This window comes from Larimichthys crocea, chromosome XIX (assembly GCF_000972845.2).
Source record: "Larimichthys crocea isolate SSNF chromosome XIX, L_crocea_2.0, whole genome shotgun sequence".
NCBI lineage: Eukaryota > Metazoa > Chordata > Actinopteri > Sciaenidae > Larimichthys > Larimichthys crocea.
The window spans coordinates 1,249,832-1,270,096 of NC_040029.1; the positions used below are offsets into that span (position 1 = coordinate 1,249,832).

Sequence of the window (20,265 nt, forward strand, 5' to 3'; positions counted from 1 at the left end):
AGTGTCACACACTAATCATCTACTAAACTCAAAGCACCTGACAGACTTGACAACTGGCCAGAAGACCATCATTGATACCCTCCATAGGATGGGTAAGCCACAAAAGTTCATAGCTAAGGAGGCTGGCTGTTCACAGAGTGCTGTGTCCAAGCATATCAATGGAAAGTCTAGTGGAAGGGCAAAATGTGTCAGGAAAAGATGCACCAGCATAAGAGATGACCGTGGACTTCAGCAGATTATAAAACAGAGAAGATTCAAGAATCTGGCAGAGATCCAGAAAGAGTGAAATGAGGCGGGAGTCACAGCTTCAAAAACCACCACATTCAGACACATCCCGGAGATGGGCTACATCTGTCGGGTTCCTCGGGTCAAGCCACTTCTGAGCCTGAGCCAACGTAGGAAGCGTAGGACCCGGCCTCTGCCTATACCGCCAGAAGCACCAAAACCTGGTTTAATCCCATGCCATCACAGTGCTTGACTGGCCAGTCAACTCGCCAGACCTAAACCCCATTGAGAATCTATGGGGTATTATCAAGAGGAAATGAGGGCTACCAGACCCAAAAACAAAGAAGAGCTGACAGCAAGCACCAAGGAAATCTGGCCTTTTTAATGGAATTATGGAAATAAGTACACTTTTCTATGATATTCTAATTTTTTGGAAAGGGTCTGTATATCTCTCAGCGTTTTTCTCAGTGGTTGTCATTGTGTAATTTGCTTCATAGATCTATCTATAATTTAATGTTCTGGCATAACACTCATTTAATGTGTCATTTTGTCACTGCACTATGTATAATATTTGAATTATTGCTGATGTAACATAATAAAGACCTGTCATTACACATGACCTTTCAGTTTCCAGCTCAGCGGCCACACATTGCTCAACAGAGCGAATCATGAACAAGCGTAAAATATAAAATTATCAATAGACTTGTGGTTTATTTCAAAGGGGAAAAAATATTATCTTTCTTCAACATATGTTACAAAATATAACTGGATATTGTTAGTTATACTAACATTACATAAAAAAATGATCAGAAGAAACTATTAACATCAATGTATGAAAGACGAAAATCTCACTTTTATGTTCTAAACAACAAAAAGATTAATCCATTTTATTAATTTGATAGGGTTTCACATAACAGCACCAGGGCTCTCCCATATTTCATCATCATAAAGATTAGATGTGGTTTTATCCGGGCTGTTGCAGTCTTTGGCAGATGTCTCTACACCGTTTTGGATGAAATCTCCTGCAACCTTCTCAGTGTTTGCTACCGAGTCCACGGGGTCCTTGGACAGTTCTGAACATGCGTGCTCCCTTTGCAAACCCTGGTCCTGACTTGTTTCTAAATCCTCCTGACTACCGACCAGAGAGGCCGGCCGAGGCACACCCCTGTGTTCCTCTGATCGCTTTTCCCGCCTCCCTTCATGTTCTCCAGTTTTGATAGCTGCTGCGGGTTTATCGTTTATCCTCTGCTGGTTCTGAGGTCTGTTCTCCAGGCCAAAGAAATCGTTTCGGACAACATAGCGCACACATTGCAGGAGGACGTTCCTCTCATGTCGGATATCTGGGGCCAGTAACTAAGCAGAGAAGAAGAAAAATAGATGCATTATGTAGATAATGTATGTTTGATTTCACACAAATTAACATTGTATAATCTCAGGTGTCTCCTTACCATCTCAAGCAGAGTGGGACGACGTGCCTGAGGTGTGTCTTGGTGTCTTCCTCTACCACCCCGTCCCCCCCTTCCTCCCCTGCCTCCTCTTCCTCTCCTTCCTCTTTCGCTGTTGGGTGTGTGTTGAACAGCATCATGCTGTGGGACTCTTTGACCCCCTGTACCCTGTGAAGAGGTTTCCCGGCCTTTAAAGGGTCCTCTGTCCTGGGAGATTGGCATTATTGTGTTTAGGAGAGCCTGGTTTTCTTTCACAAGGTCTTTGGCTCTCTGAATGGGGATGGCTGAAACACAAGGAAAAATGGTAATCATGGAAAATGTACAGTTTTTTTGAGCCACTCAGTGCAGCTTTAAATTATCTGTGCTTGTAAATTCACAAAGGATGGTCCTGATGGGTTGATGGGTTAAACCTACCCTCTGGTTCTTCATCACTTTCACTCTCACTCATGGAGCCATAGTTGGCCACCAGGGAGCCCAGAGCGGAGCTCATCTGTTTCGGAGCCACAACTAGTCCACCGGTCCTGGACTCTGCAGCTGGGTCCTCTCTGTCAGAATCTGGAAGCACACGAGGAACACATTTCAATATCACTTACTTTTACTTTTGTGTTCTACCATCAGGTGATGGTTTGAATACTGTCCATGTTACCATGGTCACTGCTGGCCAGCACTCCCAGTGGATCCTCGTCCCTGAAGCCCTGGGTGAGGGGTGGAGGTCTCTCTGTAGCGCTGCTGTCTGATGGGCGAGGGCCTCGTTGGTGTTGCCCATGGAAACCTCTGTTACCCCAGCCACGACCTCGACCTCGACCCCGTCCTCTGCCTCTGCCTCTCATTCGTCTGGGAATACAATAATAAAGTACATTTAGATAAGTTTGGCTCGAGCCTCATCAAAAAAAAAACAAACATAGATATATATTGTTGTCTATGGTTGCAATAAAGGAGAAAATAAGAAAGACATTTACCCAAACTGAGCTGTCTCTAGAACTGCTCCAGTCTCCTCCCGAACCTCCATCACTTTTCTCTTCTTGTCAATGTTGTGAAGTGTTGGATAGTTTCTAAAAAGATGAATTACAAAAATCTATCATTATGTGTTGCTGATTGGAGGTAGACACCAGCTGTATCTGTAGATCTGGTTGTGAATACTGACTTGCGCCTCTCTTCTCTCCATTTTGCAATCTCATCTGGTGTGTCCAGCTTGATTCTTTTAGCTCCTGGTGCATGGCTCTGCAGTCAGAATATAAAAACACTGATATTAGCACAAAAAAAAACACTGAGAGCTTAAGTTTCAGATGCAGGGCGAGTTGTTTCACTTACATTTTTCCAGTGGATGTTGACTATTTTTTCATGAGCCATGAATTTGCAGTCGGGCACAGAACACTGTGACAGAGATTTGATGGAGAGAGTTTTGCATACTGATCAATTTCCACAAATGACATGAAATGACACTAAATACGCTGCATAACATCTGTTTAATTACCTTGACATGTTGAGAAATATGCTCGTCGTACTTCTCCTGGTTTTTGAAGCCTCGGTCACAGGTGTCACAAAAATGGCTAAACTCCGGTTCCTTCTTATTTTTCTGCTGTGGGTTATAGACACATCAGACCACCATATACCTGTGCTTAATCTAGGCACAATGCTGTTGTATGACAAACACTACTAAGGTCATGATCATGATTTAACTGGTGAACAGATAGTTACATTCTTGCCATAGTTGTTGGGTTGTCCATAATTCTGTCTTCCACCTCTATGTCCACCTTGATGCCACTCGTGACCAGAGTTTTGACCTGAAGACAAGACTGGTGTTAGAGGCATGACACATTAAACATCAGTACTTTTTAATATATTATAATGTGACAGTATATTCTTTATGACTATTAAAGGGGAACTTAGAAATGGACTGTAAGATGATGAACTGATGGTGTTTTTACTGCTGTACTGGTATCTAAGGTCTGCTGTTATGTATCCGAGTATGCAAAATGACTTTGAGTATGTTTGTCTTCATGTGCTGGATGACTTGGATAAGGAGCTTAACAACTACATGAAGCGCTGCAGGGAGTGGTACGGCTGGAACTGAGCTGGGAAAAGTTATTAACTTAAAAAAAAAAAAAAAAGTGCATTTGCATGTAAAAATTTAAAAAGACCTTACAGTGCACTACTGCAAAATTAAGAGGCTTGCAAGAGATGCATTTAACCAAATGGTGGCATAAGAAATTTAGGATCCAGTGTTTTGCCAACAACACTGCCAACTTGCTGTATATACCCCTGTACAATATATTATATTTTATCATATTTACTATTGCTTTTTTGATATTTTATTATGTATATTTTGCTTTATAGTATATTTTTATTCTTTGTTGTCACTTGGTGTAATGCTGCTGCTGCACTATAATTTCCCAGCTTGGGATAAATAAAGTCTATCTATCTATCTATCTATCTATCTATCTATCTATCTATCTGGACCTCAAAACTGTAGGATGACACTGAGTCACCAAGACTGGTTGTCTTATGGCTGATGAAGTTATTTATGTTATATCAATTATCAAAATAATTATTTCAAGGAAAGTCAGGTGATGCATACAATGTACACATCTGCTATTTCTTTCCAATTACACTTTGTGTTGACAGCCACTAATACACAACTATACAAGTAACCCACCGTATGGACGTTTAGGTCCATAGTTTCCACGTCCTGTTGGAGAACCGAACCCTGCAGCTTCCCCTTGATACCACCCCGCCTGACCGCTGTGGCCCCAGCTGGGCTCCGACGGCGTCTCGCACCAGCTCCACATGCTGGGGTGGAAGCTGCTGGAGCTGCGGGGCTGCTGCTGCTGCTGGTGCTGGATAGAGTTCGGAGGGGGACAGCCGAAGTCCGGCGGAGGATAGTGTCCCGGTTCAGTCATACTACACGGCACGAAGTGTTTCCCGGCGTGGACAGTGAAGCCTGGCTGAAGTAAACGTTGGTTCCTCACCACGCAGCTCTCACATGTGCATGTTTTGCTGTAGTTTATACACACCTCCGTCACTTCCGGGAGAACCGGAAATTCGTAAAAAGAGTTAAAATACAAATATTAACAATATATTAAATTTTATTTATTCATAATTTTTCTTTGATTGCACATACTGTGTTCAATTTCAACTTTGTCCTATGTGCTATTTTAATTAATTAATTATATTTTAAAACCGGCATGCTCGCGACAACTTCTCGCGGACTTTAACGTAAAGCTCGTGGGTTGCCAGGTTGAGGAGAGGAAACCCGCGTGTGGCATTTATTTCCCACTTTTAGACAAATGCGGTGCAAGAAACAGAAACAAGATCAGAAGTGTGGAAAACATCCAAACTACAAAATGTATTTAAGTTGGCGTCAAGTGTCACAAACCAGCGGCATTCGTGTGTGTGTGTTTTAACACGCCAAATCCGTTTTGCTTGTATTTTTTAAGAAATTAAACATAATTACGCAGTGTTTAGACATTTACGTACGTAAACAGCATTGGGATAATGTTTAACTACTCTAAGAAACAAAAACGAGTTGGAAGTTTCTTTAAAATATGAATAAAATGATTAAATCTCGTCTGGTATCGCGTGATATCGTCTGAACGGATCTGGCAACCCAGCCGTTTCCCGTCGCCCTCTCTCTCGCCGCGTGTGCTTCAGCCGCATTCGGAGCAGGCGCGTGGTGGCGTTGACGAAAAGAAAAACGTGAAGGCTCTCCGGTTAGAGAGCTCTTAACTTCATAAAGCAACTGAGCTGCCGCCAAAATGCTCGTGTTATTCGAGACCGCCGCTGGATACGCGATATTCAAAGTATGTATTCTGCTTTTATTCCCCCCTGTCACTTTAAGAAAAAACACGCATTACTTGTTGAGTTAGCCTTGGTTAGCTGCGCGGCTAGTTCTCCACAGCCCACGCTGGTTCAGCTCTTTTTACCGTAACTGACAGTGAACACAGTTAAACTAATATTTTAATTCGTACACTAGTATGTGAAGGCGTAATTGTTTAGTTAGTGCCCGAGCACGAGTGTCTTAGCCCATGCACGAGCTAACATACGTTAGCAGTCTGAAGGCCTGGTGACCACGTGTGCACGTTCACGTGCATATTTCAAGTTAAGTAAATGACAGTGCTCTTATAGTATTAACCCTGCACGTGAATGCATCATATTAGAAAATGCCACGAATAGAAAGATTTTACAGTTTTTAAAATATTTTATCCTCAGTTGCTGCTCAGATTTCTTTTTAACTCATGAGTTTCTGCTGTATTTCAGGTCCTCGATGAATCCAAACTGCAACAGGTCGACAGCCTGTATAAGGAGTTTGAAACTCCCGAAAAGGCGAATAAGATGTAAGTCAAAGCACCATTCAGTAGTTAGTACATATGCCACCAGGCCAGTTGTCAATGATCCCTATGGTGGATAGAGTGTGTGTCCTCACTGTTTGTTTTGTCCTTTGTTCCAGTGTGAAGCTGAAGCACTTTGAGAAGTTTCAGGATACGACAGAGGCCTTAGCAGGTAACGTCACATGTGCCTGTGCACTATTGCACACCTGAATGGTTCAAACATGAGGCATTCCACAGTAGGGATGTAACGATACACTCAACTCACGACTCGATTCGAGTCACGATTTTTTGTTCACGATACGATTTTTTCACGATTTATTTAAAATCAAAATAAGCTACAGACAAATTATGACCAAATAAAATTATCTTTTTATTTGTAGGAAAAAAATCTCTCTTTACAGAAACTCTCAAGCAGTTTGTGTTCTTATTAGGGCTGCCAGCAAGCAGCTGATCTGACCATTACTGTACAGCTTGAAGTATGAGCTAACTGAAAATAAAAACAACAAGATGATAGCTCATTAACCCTTTAATCAGAGTCCACGGCCCCGGGAAACGGCGAGGTTCGGGCGCTGTAAACGCAGAGCCGGTCGCGGCGCACCACCTCGGAGGAAATGCGCCCGGCGGGGGCCAGCCAGCGCCGGGGAGAGGTCCCACGAGGGGATCCTCCCGCACCGTGCGGCCGTCCCTGACCCGAGTTTAATCCCCCGGGCAGACTGCGCGGAAGTTGCGGTGATTGGTTAAAATTGCAACACCCCCGAATTCACGGGGATTCACTGAAGTTGCGTTGAAGTTGCAAATCGCAACATCGTGAATTCCTGGAGGGTCTGTGTTATGGTATCATTTACAGTACAGTCAGGCCTGACGCCGATTACCACTACTGCGCATGTGTGTAGGGGTGTGTGTGTATGTGTGTGTGTGTGTGTGTGTGACACAGAAAGGCAGACGCGGCAGTGGAAGCTGCAGCCACAACGTAACCTATTTCTAATTAAAAAAAAGACGAAAAAGAACATATCCTACTTCTCTCGCATTCGCCAAGAATCGCGATTCATTTTTTCTGTCAACCGATGCGAGTCGTCACGCATTTGTACCGATTTTAATCGTGTCACAATGTATCGTTACATCCCTATTACACAGTATTCGTCCCTACCACTGAGACCACGTCTTGTCATGTTAGGAGGTAGTTCAGATGGTGAAAGAAGGGTAGCTGGCTACTTTTCTATTGTAAAGAAGAAGAAGAAGAAGATATACTTTATTTATCCCTCAATGGGGAAATTCTTTTTTCACTCTATTTTTTTTATTTTTTGACATGCATTTTAACCCAGACACACACATGCAGTACAAGGTACAAGGGCTCATAGACATGCAAACGTGGAGAGAGATGGTGGAGAATAAGGATAGATGTGTCTTTTCAAACAGATTTGGACAGACTGTTTTCTGTTGGTTTTGAGCGTGTGCTTAACGCAGTGTTCTTATCCTCTGCCCCTCAGCTGCCACTGCACTCACCGAGGGAAAAATTGGCAAGAGCTTGAAGAAAGTGCTGAAGAAAGTTGTTGCGAAGGAGGCTCACGAGCAGCTGGCCATCAGTGATCTGAAACTTGGCGGTGTTATTAAAGTAAGTGGCCCCAACATGTGCACTATCAGTATTCTGTAGCTTAGTATCGTATGCAAGAGTTGTGTCTCTAACGTGCGTTGGTTTTCAGGAAAAGCTGGACCTGGCCTGCGTCCACAGCCCTGCAGTGGCTGAACTGATGCGTGGCATCAGGACCCAGATGGAGAGCCTCATCACGGGACTTCCCCCTAGAGAGATCAGCGCCATGTCTCTGGGGTTGGCTCACAGGTACGCGCCTCACACAGATGCAGCGTTGCGTGAAAGCGACTGCTGCCTATGATTACACTTGCTGTCTGAAACCTCCTGTAGATTTTCCTCAGCATTCGTCACTACCACTGAGGCCGCACCATCAGGCAAAACTAAGATCAAAAATAATTTGTATACAAGTAAGTCATGAATCTGTTTTTCTGTGTTCTCCAGTTTATCCCGCTACAAGCTGAAGTTCAGTCCAGACAAAGTGGACACTATGATCGTGCAGGCCATCTGTAAGTTTTTGTAAAAACATTAAACGACATTTCTGAATGAAAGGGGCCGCAACTGATTTATATTTATTATGGGATCATTTTATTTTCTCAATTAACTGTTAAGTTTATGTTTTATGGTTCTTCAGCTCTCCTCGATGACCTGGATAAGGAGCTTAACAACTACATCATGCGCTGCAGGGAGTGGTACGGATGGCACTTTCCCGAGCTGGGAAAGGTTATCACAGACAACTTGGCTTACTGCAAAGCTGTCCGCAAAATTGGTAAGAAGTGAAATGCATTTATGACAAGAGTCAACTGAAATCTGTGTGTGTGTTTTGTTTTTTTTATTCAAATTTACGTCATGCATCCTAAACCAGCTTTGGCTATAGATGCGTAAGAGTATCAGGTCCTGATTGGCTAACTGTGTCTGTGGTTCTCCAGGTGATCGCACGAACGTGGCCGGCTCCGATCTGTCAGACCTTCTCCCAGAGGAAATCGAGGCCGAGGTTAAGCTGGCCGCCGAGATCTCCATGGGAACAGAAGTGTCCGAACAGGACATCGGCAACATCAAGCATCTGTGTGATCAAGTACGTGTCCCTGTGTCTATTAATATGTCCACCTGGTTATGGACGACACTTGACACCCTTTTTCATTTCACTATTGGAGAGCTTAAGTGACAGTGGTGATGATGACGACTTTTGTCTTTTTCCTGAAACATCATGTGGGTTTTCAGTCACTACCTCATCTGAACAGTCACATTTTATGACTCTGAGTCTAGAAAAACTACTATTGCAACCATTTTCTCTTTATTTATCTGAAGGCAGTTCCTAATGTTCAATCTCTTTGTCCACAGGTGATAGAGATTTCAGATTACCGCACTCAGCTGTACGACTACCTGAAGAACCGAATGATGGCGATCGCCCCCAACCTGACAGTCATGGTGGGCGAGCTGGTCGGCGCCCGTCTCATCTCACATGCAGGTAAGTCACAGAGAGGGGGGCCGTGTGAAAACCAGCCAAGCGGTGATGATGACGACATTATGTCACTTTCCTGAAAAAGACTGATGCTTTTAAGTCACTACCTCATCTGAGCTTGTGTTAAGAGGCCCGGTGGGCGGGTACTAGTGAGAACATTATGTTCACATGTCTTTTGACGTGTTTTTAAGGTTCCTTGCTGAATCTGGCAAAGCATCCGGCTTCCACAGTGCAGATCCTCGGAGCAGAGAAAGCTCTGTTCAGAGCCCTGAAGACCCGCAAAGACACACCCAAGTACGGTCTCATCTACCACGCCTCCCTAGTGGGCCAGACCACTGCCAAGAATAAGGGCAAGGTACGTTCAGAAGGAGCAGTAAGTGTAGTTAGATAATGATCATCAGTCTGATTGTTAGACATAAACATGTTTGTTTCTGTCCAGATCTCCAGAATGCTGGCAGCCAAAGCAGCCCTGGCTATTCGTTATGATGCCCTGGGAGAGGACACGAACGCAGAGATGGGAGTAGAGAACCGCGCCAAGCTGGAGGCCAGGCTGCGCCAGCTGGAGGAGAAGGGAGTAAGTAGAACAGAGGTTTATTATAAATAACCACTCTGGGTGCAATCACAGTCCTGAATGCAAAAAATTCTGCAAATGTTAATTTTCTGTAAGAATTAGAGGCAGTAGATACACACTTTATGTAGTTCTAGTTAGTTTAGACAGAGTTCTAGTCACTTTCTGAAGGACGACCAACTTAGATACTGACCCAGATCTATTTGTTCTGGATTTTCTTTCTGCTGGTCATCTGATCGTCCATTTTTTTTTTTTTTTCTTCTCAGATCCGAAGAATCAGTGGAACAGGCAAAGCGATGGCAAAGGCAGACAAATACCAGCACAAGAGGTGACTAGTCACAAACTGCTCCCCTCCACAGATGAAACATTTCCACATGTAAATATGAAATGTTTTAAATGCTCATTTTTATTCTCTACAGTGAAGTGAAAATTTACGATCCATCCAGTGACTCTACCATTCCCTCCACCTCAAAGAAGAGGAAGTTTGAGGAGGTAGAGGAGGAGGAGGAGGCGGAGGAAGTGGCAACGCCGTTGGTCAAATCCAAAAAGGCCAAAAAGGAGGCGGTAACAGAAGGTGGGTAGAACAAGAACAAACCTCATTTTATAATAACCAGGTGTCCACTATATGATGCTCACGGTGTTCCTGAATGTTCAGTAGAAGAAGCGGCAGCGGAGGAGACGCCCAAGAAAAAGAAGAAAAAGAAGAAGGTGGAGGCTGAAGCCGAGGAACCAGAGGAGGAAGCTGTACCAGAGGTAGCAGTAACAGAGGTAGGACTTAGTTTAAAAAAAAAAAAAACTTGATCCCAAGTCTAAAAATGATCCAGTGTTGTTGAATATCTGTTGTGCTCTCTTTTGTTCTCTCTGCAGTCGACAGAAAAGAAGAAAAAGAAGAAAAAAAAGAAGGTTAAGGAGGAGGAGGAAGACGACGAGTAAAGGAGTGGAGCGTGTATATATTTTTAGTTTTTGTCATTTTACTTTTGTGTTATACATTTATATCTAATGAGGGCAAACTGTTGAGTGCCTGTTGGTGGCCATCATGTTCACTGAGTCTCCTTCTGTCACTGAGAGTATTTCCAGTCAAAGTCATTTTATTTTTTTAAAGATACGGATTCAGTTTGTAATCTTCTACCATGAATTTTATTTGTGCACACATCTGTATCAGGCATGTATTCAATTCAGCACAAAGGAATGACTTCCCAGCTCTCTCAACATCCGCCCCGCTGAAATAAACAATTTTTGTTGTAATGGTGTTTTGGTTGTTTGCTGCAGTGGTGTAAATATGAAAATAAGGTAACACTTTAGATTAAGGAACACATTTTTGCCATTAACTACAAGGTCCGCTCTTAATTATTCAAACAATGTATTTACAGTCAATAAGCAATGAGGCGTTAATAGGAAAAAACTTCAAATTCATGGTGTAATAGAGGTTGAATAAGGCTATGTAGAATAAGATGTTAATATGTGCCTAATAATTACTAATCGAGGGCAAGTATGCTTCTTAAATGCATATCAGTAAGAACCTACTTAATGGTCAATGTGTTCCCTAATACAGTTAGAGAAAATAGCTATGTCATTCAATATATTCATTCTAGACTGAGCTGCAATAGGTGATAACTGTTTCCGTCCCATGTTTATTTCAGAAATGTAGTGTGGTAGTGCCTGGTAGAGCGTAAATGTGAAAATTATATGAAGTAAAAAATAAAGCTAGTGGCTAGTTTGAATGACTTTCTATAGGCCTACCACTGGGCGTCTTAATCCATAACAATACATCATTTATTTGATTTCTATGTTTTCTCTAAAAAGTAACTAAATGTACAACATCTACCTCCAAAACACAAAGTACAAGTACTTCATGTACTGCTTTAATGTACTCAGTTACATTCTATCATTGAAGAATTAATATGCAAAACATATGATGAGCTTCCACCTTATTTAATACTGCGTCTCTGTATGAGGAGTACTTTTACTTTTGATACTTAGAGTACTTTGCTTCTAATACTTACGTACTTGATAAATAGATAGATATCCGGTATGTTTGAATACAATGAAAATACAATAGAATAAAATACTGAGGTAGAAAAACTAAAACCACAGAATGGGACAAGGACAGTTCAAAAACACATGATAAACAGGTGGATATGGTGCGGTGGCAAGATGATGGTAATGTTATTGTATGGTTGTAATGGTAACGTACATATTAATTCTATAAAATATATTGAATTGGTAAACCTACTTTCATATAGAAAATTGTTTTGATTAAATCAGGGTGAAACAATAGAACTCCAAAATGCTCAAGAGGTTGAGCAGCACTGTACATAACTGCAACATATAACATGTACAGTGGGGAGAACAAGTATTTGATACACTGCTGATTTTGCAGGTTTTCCCATTTGCAAAGCATGCTGAAGTCTGTATTTTTTATCATAGGTACTCTTCGACTGTGAGTGACGGAATCTAAAACAAATATCCAGAAAATCCCAGTGTATGTTTTTTAAGTAATTAATTTGCATTTTATTGCATGACATAAGTATTTGATCACTTACCAACTAGTGAGAATTCTGGCCCTCACAGACCTGTTGGTTCTTCTTTAAGAAGCCCTCCGGTTCTCCACTCCTTACCTGTATTAACTGCACCTGTTTGGACTCGTTACCTGTATAAAAGACGCCTGTCCAAACAAACTCCAACATCTCACCTCTCTTTCTCAATGGCCAAAACCAGAGAGCTGTGTAAGGACATCAGGGATAAAATTGTAGAACTGCACAAGGCTGGGATGGGCTACAGGACAATAGGCAAGCAGCTTGGTGAGAAGTGTTGGCGCAATTATTAGAAAATGGAAGAAGTTCAAGATGACGGTCAATCTCTCTCGGTCTGGGGCTCCATGCAAGATCTCACCTTGTGGGGCATCAATGATCATGAGGAAGGTGAGGGATCAGCCCAGAACTACACGGCAGGACCTGGTCAATGACCTGAAGAGAGCTGGAACCACAGTCTCAAAAAAAAAAAAACATTAGTAACACACTACACCGTCATGGATTAAAATCCTGCAGCGCACGCAAGGTCCCCCTACTCAAGCCAGTGCATGTCAAGGTCCATCTGAAGTTTGCCAATGACCGTCTGGATGACCCAGAGGAGGAATGGGATAAGGTCATGTGGTCTGATGAGACACTAATATAGCTTTTTGATCTAAACTCCACTCACCGTGTTTGGAGGAAGAAGAAGGATGAGTACAACCCCAAGAACACCATCCCAACCATGAAGCATGGAGGTGGAAACCTCATGCTTTGGGGATGCTTTTCTGCAAAGGGGACAGGACGACTGTACCGTATTGAGGGGAGGATGGATGGGGCCATGTATCGCGAGATCTTGGCCAACAACCTCCTTCCCTCAGTAAGACCATTGAAGGTGGGTCGTGGCTGAGTCTTCAGCATGACAACGACCCAAAACACACAGCCAGGGCAACTAAGGAGTGGCTCCGTAAGAAGCATCTCAAGGTCCTGGAGTGGCCTAGCCAGTCTCCAGACACGAAACCAATAGAAAATCTCTGGGGGGAGCTGAAAGTCCGTGTCGCCTAGCGACAGCCACAAAACCGGAAGGATCTGGAGAAGATCTGTATGGAGGAGTGGGCCAAAATCCCTGCTGCAGTGTGTGCAAACCTGGTCAAGAACTACAGGAAACATCTGACCTCTGTAATTGCAAACTAAGGTTTCTGTACCAAGGATTATGTTCTGTTTTTCTGATGTATCAAATACTTATGTCATGCAATAAAATGCAAATTAATTACTTAAAAATCATACACAGGGATTTTCTGGATATTTGTTTTAGATTCCGTCAATCACAGTTGAAGAGTACCTATGATAGAAATTAGACTTCTACATGCTTTGCAAGTGGGAAAACCTGCGAAATCAGCAGTGTATCAAATACTTGTTCTCCTCACTGTATATATATGTATGTATATATATTAGGGCTGTCAATCGATTAAAAAAAATTAACTAATTAATCGCAAAAATTTCTGTAATTAATCGCGATTAATCGCGATTAATCTATCAATAAATGTATCAATAAATTAAATGCATTTTTCTGAGACTGAAGCTTATAATGAATATTTATTTATGTAAAATGATCAAATTAATGTAGAATAAACACAGAGAAAGTATATTTAAATTCATTCATTTTATTGGCTTAAGGTGCACATATGCACAGTGCAAAATAAGTCATGTGGTTTGATGAGACACTAATATGTCTTTTGATCTAAACTCCACTCACCGTGTTTGGAGGAAGAAGAGGATGAGTACAACCCCAAGAACACCATCCCAACCATGAAGCATGGAGGTGGAAACCTCATGCTTTGGGGATGCTTTTCTGCAAAGGGGACAGGACGACTGTACCGTATTGAGGGGGGATGGATGGGGCCATGATCGCGAGATCTTGGCCAACAACCTCCTTCCCTCAGTAAGACCATTGAAGGTGGGTCGTGGCTGCGTCTTTCAACAGACCCCAAACACACAGCCAGGGCAATAAGGAGTGGCTCCGTAAGAAGCATCTCAAGGTCCTGGAGTGGCCTAGCCAGTCTCCAGACACGAAACCAATAGAAAATCTCGGGGGGAGCTGAAAGTCTGTCGCCTAGCGACAGCCACAAAACCGGAAGGATCTGGAGAAGATCTGTATGGAGGAGTGGGCCAAAATCCCTGCTGCAGTGTGTGCAAACCTGGTCAAGAACTACAGGAACATCTGACCTCGAATTGCACTAGGTCTGTACCAAGGATTATGTTCTGTTTTTCTGATGTTATCAATACTTATGTCATGCAATAAAATGCAAATATTACTTAAAAATCATACACAGGGATTTTCTGGTATTTGTTTTAGATTCCTGTCAATCACAGTCGAAGGTACCTATGATAAAATTAGACTTCTACATGCTTGCAAGTGGGAAAACCTGCGAAATCAGCAGTGTATCAAATACTTGTTCTCCTTGTGTTTATGTATATATATATATATATATATATATATATATTATATATATTGTATATTTATATTATATAATATATGTATATATATATATATATTCTATATTTTGTATTATATATCTTATGCTATTGTTATATATGTGTGTGTGTATATATATCTATGTAGTGTATATATATGATATATGTATATATATGTGTATATATATATATACCTATATATATATATATATATATATATATATATTATATATATATTATGTATATGATGTATATTGTATACTATATATATATATATATAATAATATATATACATATATATATATATATACACACACATACACACACATGCTAATGTTAAATACTTGACTATACATGATATAAATAATATACTATGAATATAAATATGTAAGTAGAATGTGCAAAAAGATTAGAATATTGTATAAATAATATATAATATCAAATTATCGCGGGCAGGCATTACTGGACGAACACAGATCCGCATCCTTGATCGGCTGCTCTGTGCTCTGCTGCGGCGCCTTCCTTTAGTACCACATGGCATGAGTGACTGCGTGAGAGTCGGCTGTGTTATGAAGGAGCAGATTAACTATTGAGACATATATCAGATTTTACAGTGTCGTGGCGTGTGTGAGAGAGAGAGACGAGCAGACATGTCGCAGTTACAGGCGCGTTTCTTCACGGAGGACAAACGGTGAGCTCATTTAAAAACACAGAGGAGCGGCTAGCGCGCTGGCTAACAGACTAGCTGTGACTTGGAGTAAACAGCTAACAGCCCTGAGACATGACACACTGCTCGGCTCGTGTTTGTGATACATGAATACACGTGTTAAACGTGTTTTGTCTCCTCAGGTATGTCGTAGATGATGTCCCCTTCTCCATCCCTGCTGCCTCTGAAGTGCAGGACCTCAGCAATGTCATCAACAAGCTGCTGGAGGCTAGAAATGGTGAAACCCCTCTCCTTTAATGTGTTTAAAATGTATGATCTGAAGCATATGTGGCTCCTCTAGCTGCAGGGATGTAAGGATTATTACTGATCGCCCTTCTGTGGCATCAGATTATGATTATCACAGAAAATGTGACCTGAGACAGATTCCCAGTGCTGCTGGGAAATGAGTTTTATCACACTTAATATTAAATCCTCATGATAAAATATATTTTCTAAGGGCCTTACTGCAGCGACCCAAATTCGATTCCAACCTGGGTCCTTTGCTGCGTCTCATCCGCTCTCTCTGTCCTCTGAATTTCCTGTCTGTCCCAACCGTCTCTATCAAATAAAGCAAACAAATTATCTTCTATCTAGGATCATTGTCATATCAGCACTAAGGACTACTTCTGATTATGTAGATCTTGTGTTTTCGATGGTTTATACTGAGTCTAAAATGCTCTCATGTAGTGCTTGATCAAAATATTTGGAATATTTCTACAGCATCTCACAGCAAAGTGGACTTCGACTTCCTGGTCAGGGGTCAGTTCCTGCGAACGTCGCTGTCCAGCCACATGGAGACAGAAGGCATATCAACGGTACGTCCAGCCGATGCTGAATACTTCCTTGTTTCAGTGTCTGAATTGTCCGGGAACGTTTCATTTGACGTTTGTCTGTGTTTCAGGAAGACGTGGTGGAGATCGAGTATGTAGAGAGGATCACAGCTCCAGAGCCAGAGGAGTGCATGATGCACGATGACTGGATCAGCTCCGTGCATGCAGATGCCGAATGGTAAGATGACTAGAAATTGTGTGTTTTCATCAGTATTACTCCGGCTTTAATGTTTTTTTTTCTTACTTTTATATTCATTGTAGGGCTGCACGATATGGCCTATAACCAATATCTCGATATTTTTAAGCTACATCGCGATACACGATATATATCTTGATGTTTTTATTTCTCCTGTAAATCACTATGAATGTTGAATTCAACCCTTTGATGCAAAAAATAACATCAGTATGATGATTCAAGTAGACCCTTCTATTAGAGTTTTTGTTCATTTGCAATCAAATTAATTTTAGCAAACCCCCTTTATTTCAAATTAGGGTGCTACACTCACAATTTTTTTTAACAAATAAAGTTAAATAATAACATGGTAACCCAAACCACTGCCATATAATGGATCCAGTGCAGTGATGCGCGGCTCCATGCTTGATCGACCTACACTGACGTTTTAAACTAACCCGCCCGAACTCGGACACTCGCAGCAAATAATTGTGAAATATTGTACCCAACCCGCTTCCTGACCCGCATTTTAAAAAGTAGTCTATACTTTCTCTACCTCTGTAGAGCTCGTGGCATGTTCGCACCAGTTACTCAGCCAATAAAGTCTGTGTATTTCACAGAAAATTTTGTCTACTACATTAATTACAAAACTTTACTCTGCATCTTTATTTCAAACGACCCGACCGACCGCGACCCGAATATCGTTAAAAATATTGTTTGGTGACTCGTGACCGCGGGCACCTGCTCAGTTTGGATCAACCCGCGCATCACTGATCCAGTGCCGTTTTTCTTGGGAACCAAGTCATCCGTCTCCATCTTCAATTAACTCGCTTGGGCTCTTAACTTTTTTTTTTTTTCGCTCTGTCTCTTTCCTCTTCTCTCTCCCAGAGATTCTCTGTCTCTCCTCACTTGATACAAAAAGTGTGCTGCGTGCTGTGAGCAGCACCAGGAGTGAGTGACAGGCAAAACTCTGAGAATTAAATGCAGACAGCTTAAAACATTTACGTGACAAGTACTCGATGGTCGCGATATAGTCATTTCATACATCTCATGTAGAACAAGCTGCGATATATCGAGTATATTCGATATATCGCCCACCCCTAATTCATTGTTTTTTTTTTGCAGGATCCTAACAGGCTCATACGACAAGACGGCCAGGATCTGGTCTGTGGAGGGCAAGGCGGTGATGACAGTGGCCGGACACACAGATGTGGTCAAAGATGTAGCCTGGGTCAAAAGAGGTGAGCAGGATAAACGGGCACACATTCACTCTGCTAGTAATGATGACAACTTTTCCTAAAACGTGCGTTGACATTTGTGTGCAGACGGTCTGACCTCTCTGCTTCTGACGGCCTCTCTGGACCAAACCATCCTGCTGTGGGAGTGGAACTCCGAGAAGAACAAGGTGAAAGCGAGACACTGCTGTCGGGGACACACGGGGAGCGTCGACACTGTCGCCACGGACCCCACCGGCTCAAAGGTAAGGAGTGTAAAGAAAGAGGAGGAACAGATTTAAGAGCTTTCGCGGTTGTTATTTGTCAGTAGGGATGTAACGATACATCGTGCCACGATTAAAATCGGTACAAATGCGTGACGACTCGCATCGGTTGACAGAAAAAATGAATCGCGATTCTTGGCGAATGCGAGAGAAGTAGGATATGTTCTTTTTCGTCTTTTTTAAAATTAGAAATAGGTTACGTTGTGGCTGCTGTACCGTAAATGATACCATAACACAGACCCTCCAGGAATTCACAATGTTGCGATTTGCAACTTCAACGCAACTTCAGTGAATCCCAGTGAATTCAGGGCGGTGTTGAAATTTTAACCAATCACCGCAACTTCCGCGCAGTCTGCACGGGGGATTAAACTCGGGTCAGGGACGGCCGCACGGTGCGGGAGGATCCCCTCATGGGACCTCTCCCCGGCGCTGGCTGGCCCCCGCCGGGTGCATTTCCTCCGAGGTGGTGCGCCACGACCGGCTCTGCGTTTACAGCGCCCGGACCTCGCCGTTTCCCGGGGCCGTGGACTCTGATTAAAGGGTTAATGAGCTATCATCTTAATTGTTTTTATTTTCAGTTAGCTCATACTTCAAGCTGAAAGGTAATGGTCAGATCAGCTGCTTGCTGGCAGCCCTAATAAGAACACAAACAGCTTGAGAGTTTCTGTAAAAAGGGATTTTTCCCCTACAAATAAAAAGGTAATTTTATTTGGTCATAATTTGTCTGTAGCTCATTTTGATTTTAAAAAAAAAATCATGAAAAAATCGTATCGTGAACAAAAAATCGTGACTCGAATCGAGTCGTGAGTTGAGTGTATCGTTACATCCATTTGTCAGTCAAAGCGTTTGTGTTGCTCCCACACAGTTCTGCAGCGGCTCCTGGGACAAAATGTTGAAGATTTGGTCAGCAGGTAAGGTTCCCAGAATGACTGCACGTTGAACATTCCTGAAAAGAAAGCAGATCTCTAACAAGCTCCTACCTTTGCTGCGCTGTCAGTGCCCACAGACGAGGCAGACGAGGTGGAGGAGCCTGCTGACAGGCCCAGGAAGAAACAAAAGACTCAACAGCTCGGCCTCACCAGGGTGAGCGATCTTTACGTAAAATAACGTACATGTCAACATGTGAACACGTTAACATGAGCTTCCCCTCACACTGCCACAGACTCCCCTGATGACGTTATCTGGACACAACGAAGCAGTGTCCTCTGTCCTGTGGAGCGACAGCGACGAAGTTTGCAGCGCATCATGGGACCACACCATCCGCATGTGGGACGTGGAGACGGGAGGGATGAAGACCTCGCTGGTGAGAAACGTGGAGTTTCTTTGCCCTGGGTTTTACTTCTCAGGCTTAGACGCAGGTGGTATTTGTAACTGCAGGCACTAGTTGAAAAATATCTGCCAAAAAAGAAACTAGAATGGAACATTAACATAAATTTTATCGTGTCACAGAGCTGTATTTCTTTAAAAACATCCTTTCAGACTCATTTTGATGCTATTTGTTTTCATAATAACCTGAGGTTTTCCGTCCTTTCCGCAGGCGGGCAGTAAAGTGTTTAACTGTGTTTCCTACTCACCCCTGTGTCGACGGCTGGCCTCAGGCAGCACCGACAGACACATCAGACTGTGGGACCCTCGCACCAAAGGTACCACTGTGCTTTTAATGCCAGCAAACATCAGCTGTGTTTTATTTCCACCCCCTGCAAACTCTTATCTCGGTTCTAAACACCTCCTTTTCTCCAGACGGGTCGCTGGTGCTGCTGTCGCTGACCTCCCACACCGGCTGGGTCACCGCTGTGAAGTGGGCGCCGTCACATGAGCACCAGCTGATGTCGGGTTCCCTTGACAACCTGGTCAAGCTGTGGGATACCAGAAGGTCCGTGGAGCACGTAGTCGAGCATTAACGGCCGTTATCAGTGCTGTTACAGTATGCGAGGTCACTCCTGCAGACACGTTAACAGGACATCCTGTTAATTCCACACATCTGAACGTAAACAGCTTTCTGCCAGTGACAGCTTCCCGTCTGTCAGAGCAAAATATTGTGTCAGCTTACAAAACACAGGAGCTGTTTCCATCTCAACACTGCTGCCACTGTATTTTGGCACATACGGCATTTGTCCTATTTCAAGGATTCGAGGATTCAAGGAGTTTTTATTGTCATTACAACACATGCAAACATGGGATGAAACGAAAATTGGTTTCCCCTGGTCCCGGAGCAGCCCAATATCAAATATAAAATTAAAAATAAAATTAAAAAAAATATATTATTATTCACTCTGCTAAGATGTGCAGAACATAACAGTATTTGTAACAGCGTTAACACCAAGTTTTTAACCCTGTTAAAAAACAATTACAAGACAATAAAATCTGACATCAAATTGCTGGCTCTGCTTCAAAACAGAAGTGATAAAAAAGTCCTGTGATCCAACTCTCAGCTGACACCAACATGGTAGCATATTACTGAACC

The 20,265-nt window shown here is 42.6% G+C and overlaps 3 protein-coding genes and 2 non-coding genes across 6 annotated transcripts in view; 4 read left to right on the forward strand and 1 right to left on the reverse strand.

Moving 5' to 3' along the window:
• Positions 1–911: 911 nt before the first annotated feature.
• nufip1 (nuclear FMR1 interacting protein 1) lies at positions 912–4,807 on the reverse strand. The gene is made up of 11 exons (XM_027291747.1): positions 4,792–4,807; positions 4,327–4,692; positions 3,369–3,454; positions 3,145–3,249; positions 2,982–3,044; positions 2,815–2,891; positions 2,630–2,722; positions 2,317–2,504; positions 2,085–2,225; positions 1,674–1,954; positions 912–1,578 (listed from the first exon to the last, which is right to left on the reverse strand). Coding segments are annotated over exons 1-11 (1,848 nt in total). The 5' UTR covers positions 4,793–4,807; the 3' UTR covers positions 912–1,131.
• Positions 4,808–5,259: 452 nt separating this feature from the next.
• Positions 5,260–10,858, forward strand: nop58 (NOP58 ribonucleoprotein homolog (yeast)). Of its 2 annotated transcripts, none has more exons than XM_019257437.2 (15): positions 5,260–5,470; positions 5,928–6,004; positions 6,118–6,170; positions 7,486–7,610; positions 7,699–7,835; positions 8,028–8,092; positions 8,218–8,352; positions 8,513–8,658; positions 8,925–9,051; positions 9,237–9,400; positions 9,485–9,619; positions 9,880–9,941; positions 10,033–10,187; positions 10,269–10,381; positions 10,481–10,858. In XM_019257437.2, exons 1-15 carry the CDS (start codon positions 5,426–5,428, stop codon positions 10,544–10,546), a joined length of 1,605 nt encoding a protein of 534 aa, XP_019112982.2. In that variant the 5' UTR covers positions 5,260–5,425; the 3' UTR covers positions 10,547–10,858. The 2 variants fall into 2 exon arrangements, with proteins under 2 accessions (XP_019112982.2, XP_019112983.2); XM_019257438.2 differs by having other exon boundaries at positions 5,426–5,470; positions 10,272–10,381.
• LOC113748359 (small nucleolar RNA SNORD11B) lies at positions 8,746–8,827 on the forward strand. Its single transcript, XR_003464295.1, has one exon. It is a non-coding gene; the product is annotated as a small nucleolar RNA SNORD11B (small nucleolar RNA).
• LOC113748360 (small nucleolar RNA SNORD11B) lies at positions 9,086–9,168 on the forward strand. Its single transcript, XR_003464296.1, has one exon. It is a non-coding gene; the product is annotated as a small nucleolar RNA SNORD11B (small nucleolar RNA).
• Positions 10,859–15,060: 4,202 nt separating the features above from the next.
• wdr12 (WD repeat domain 12) overlaps positions 15,061–20,265 on the forward strand; it is a 6,159-nt gene continuing 954 nt past the window's right edge. Inside the window, exons 1-11 of the mRNA XM_027291350.1 lie at positions 15,061–15,286; positions 15,445–15,539; positions 16,022–16,116; positions 16,203–16,309; positions 17,429–17,544; positions 17,629–17,783; positions 18,667–18,712; positions 18,799–18,884; positions 18,964–19,104; positions 19,339–19,444; positions 19,542–19,674. Of these exons, the coding sequence (XP_027147151.1) occupies positions 15,246–15,286; positions 15,445–15,539; positions 16,022–16,116; positions 16,203–16,309; positions 17,429–17,544; positions 17,629–17,783; positions 18,667–18,712; positions 18,799–18,884; positions 18,964–19,104; positions 19,339–19,444; positions 19,542–19,674 (1,121 nt within the window). The 5' untranslated portion in view covers positions 15,061–15,245. The remainder of the gene's footprint in view (positions 15,287–15,444; positions 15,540–16,021; positions 16,117–16,202; positions 16,310–17,428; positions 17,545–17,628; positions 17,784–18,666; positions 18,713–18,798; positions 18,885–18,963; positions 19,105–19,338; positions 19,445–19,541; positions 19,675–20,265) is intronic.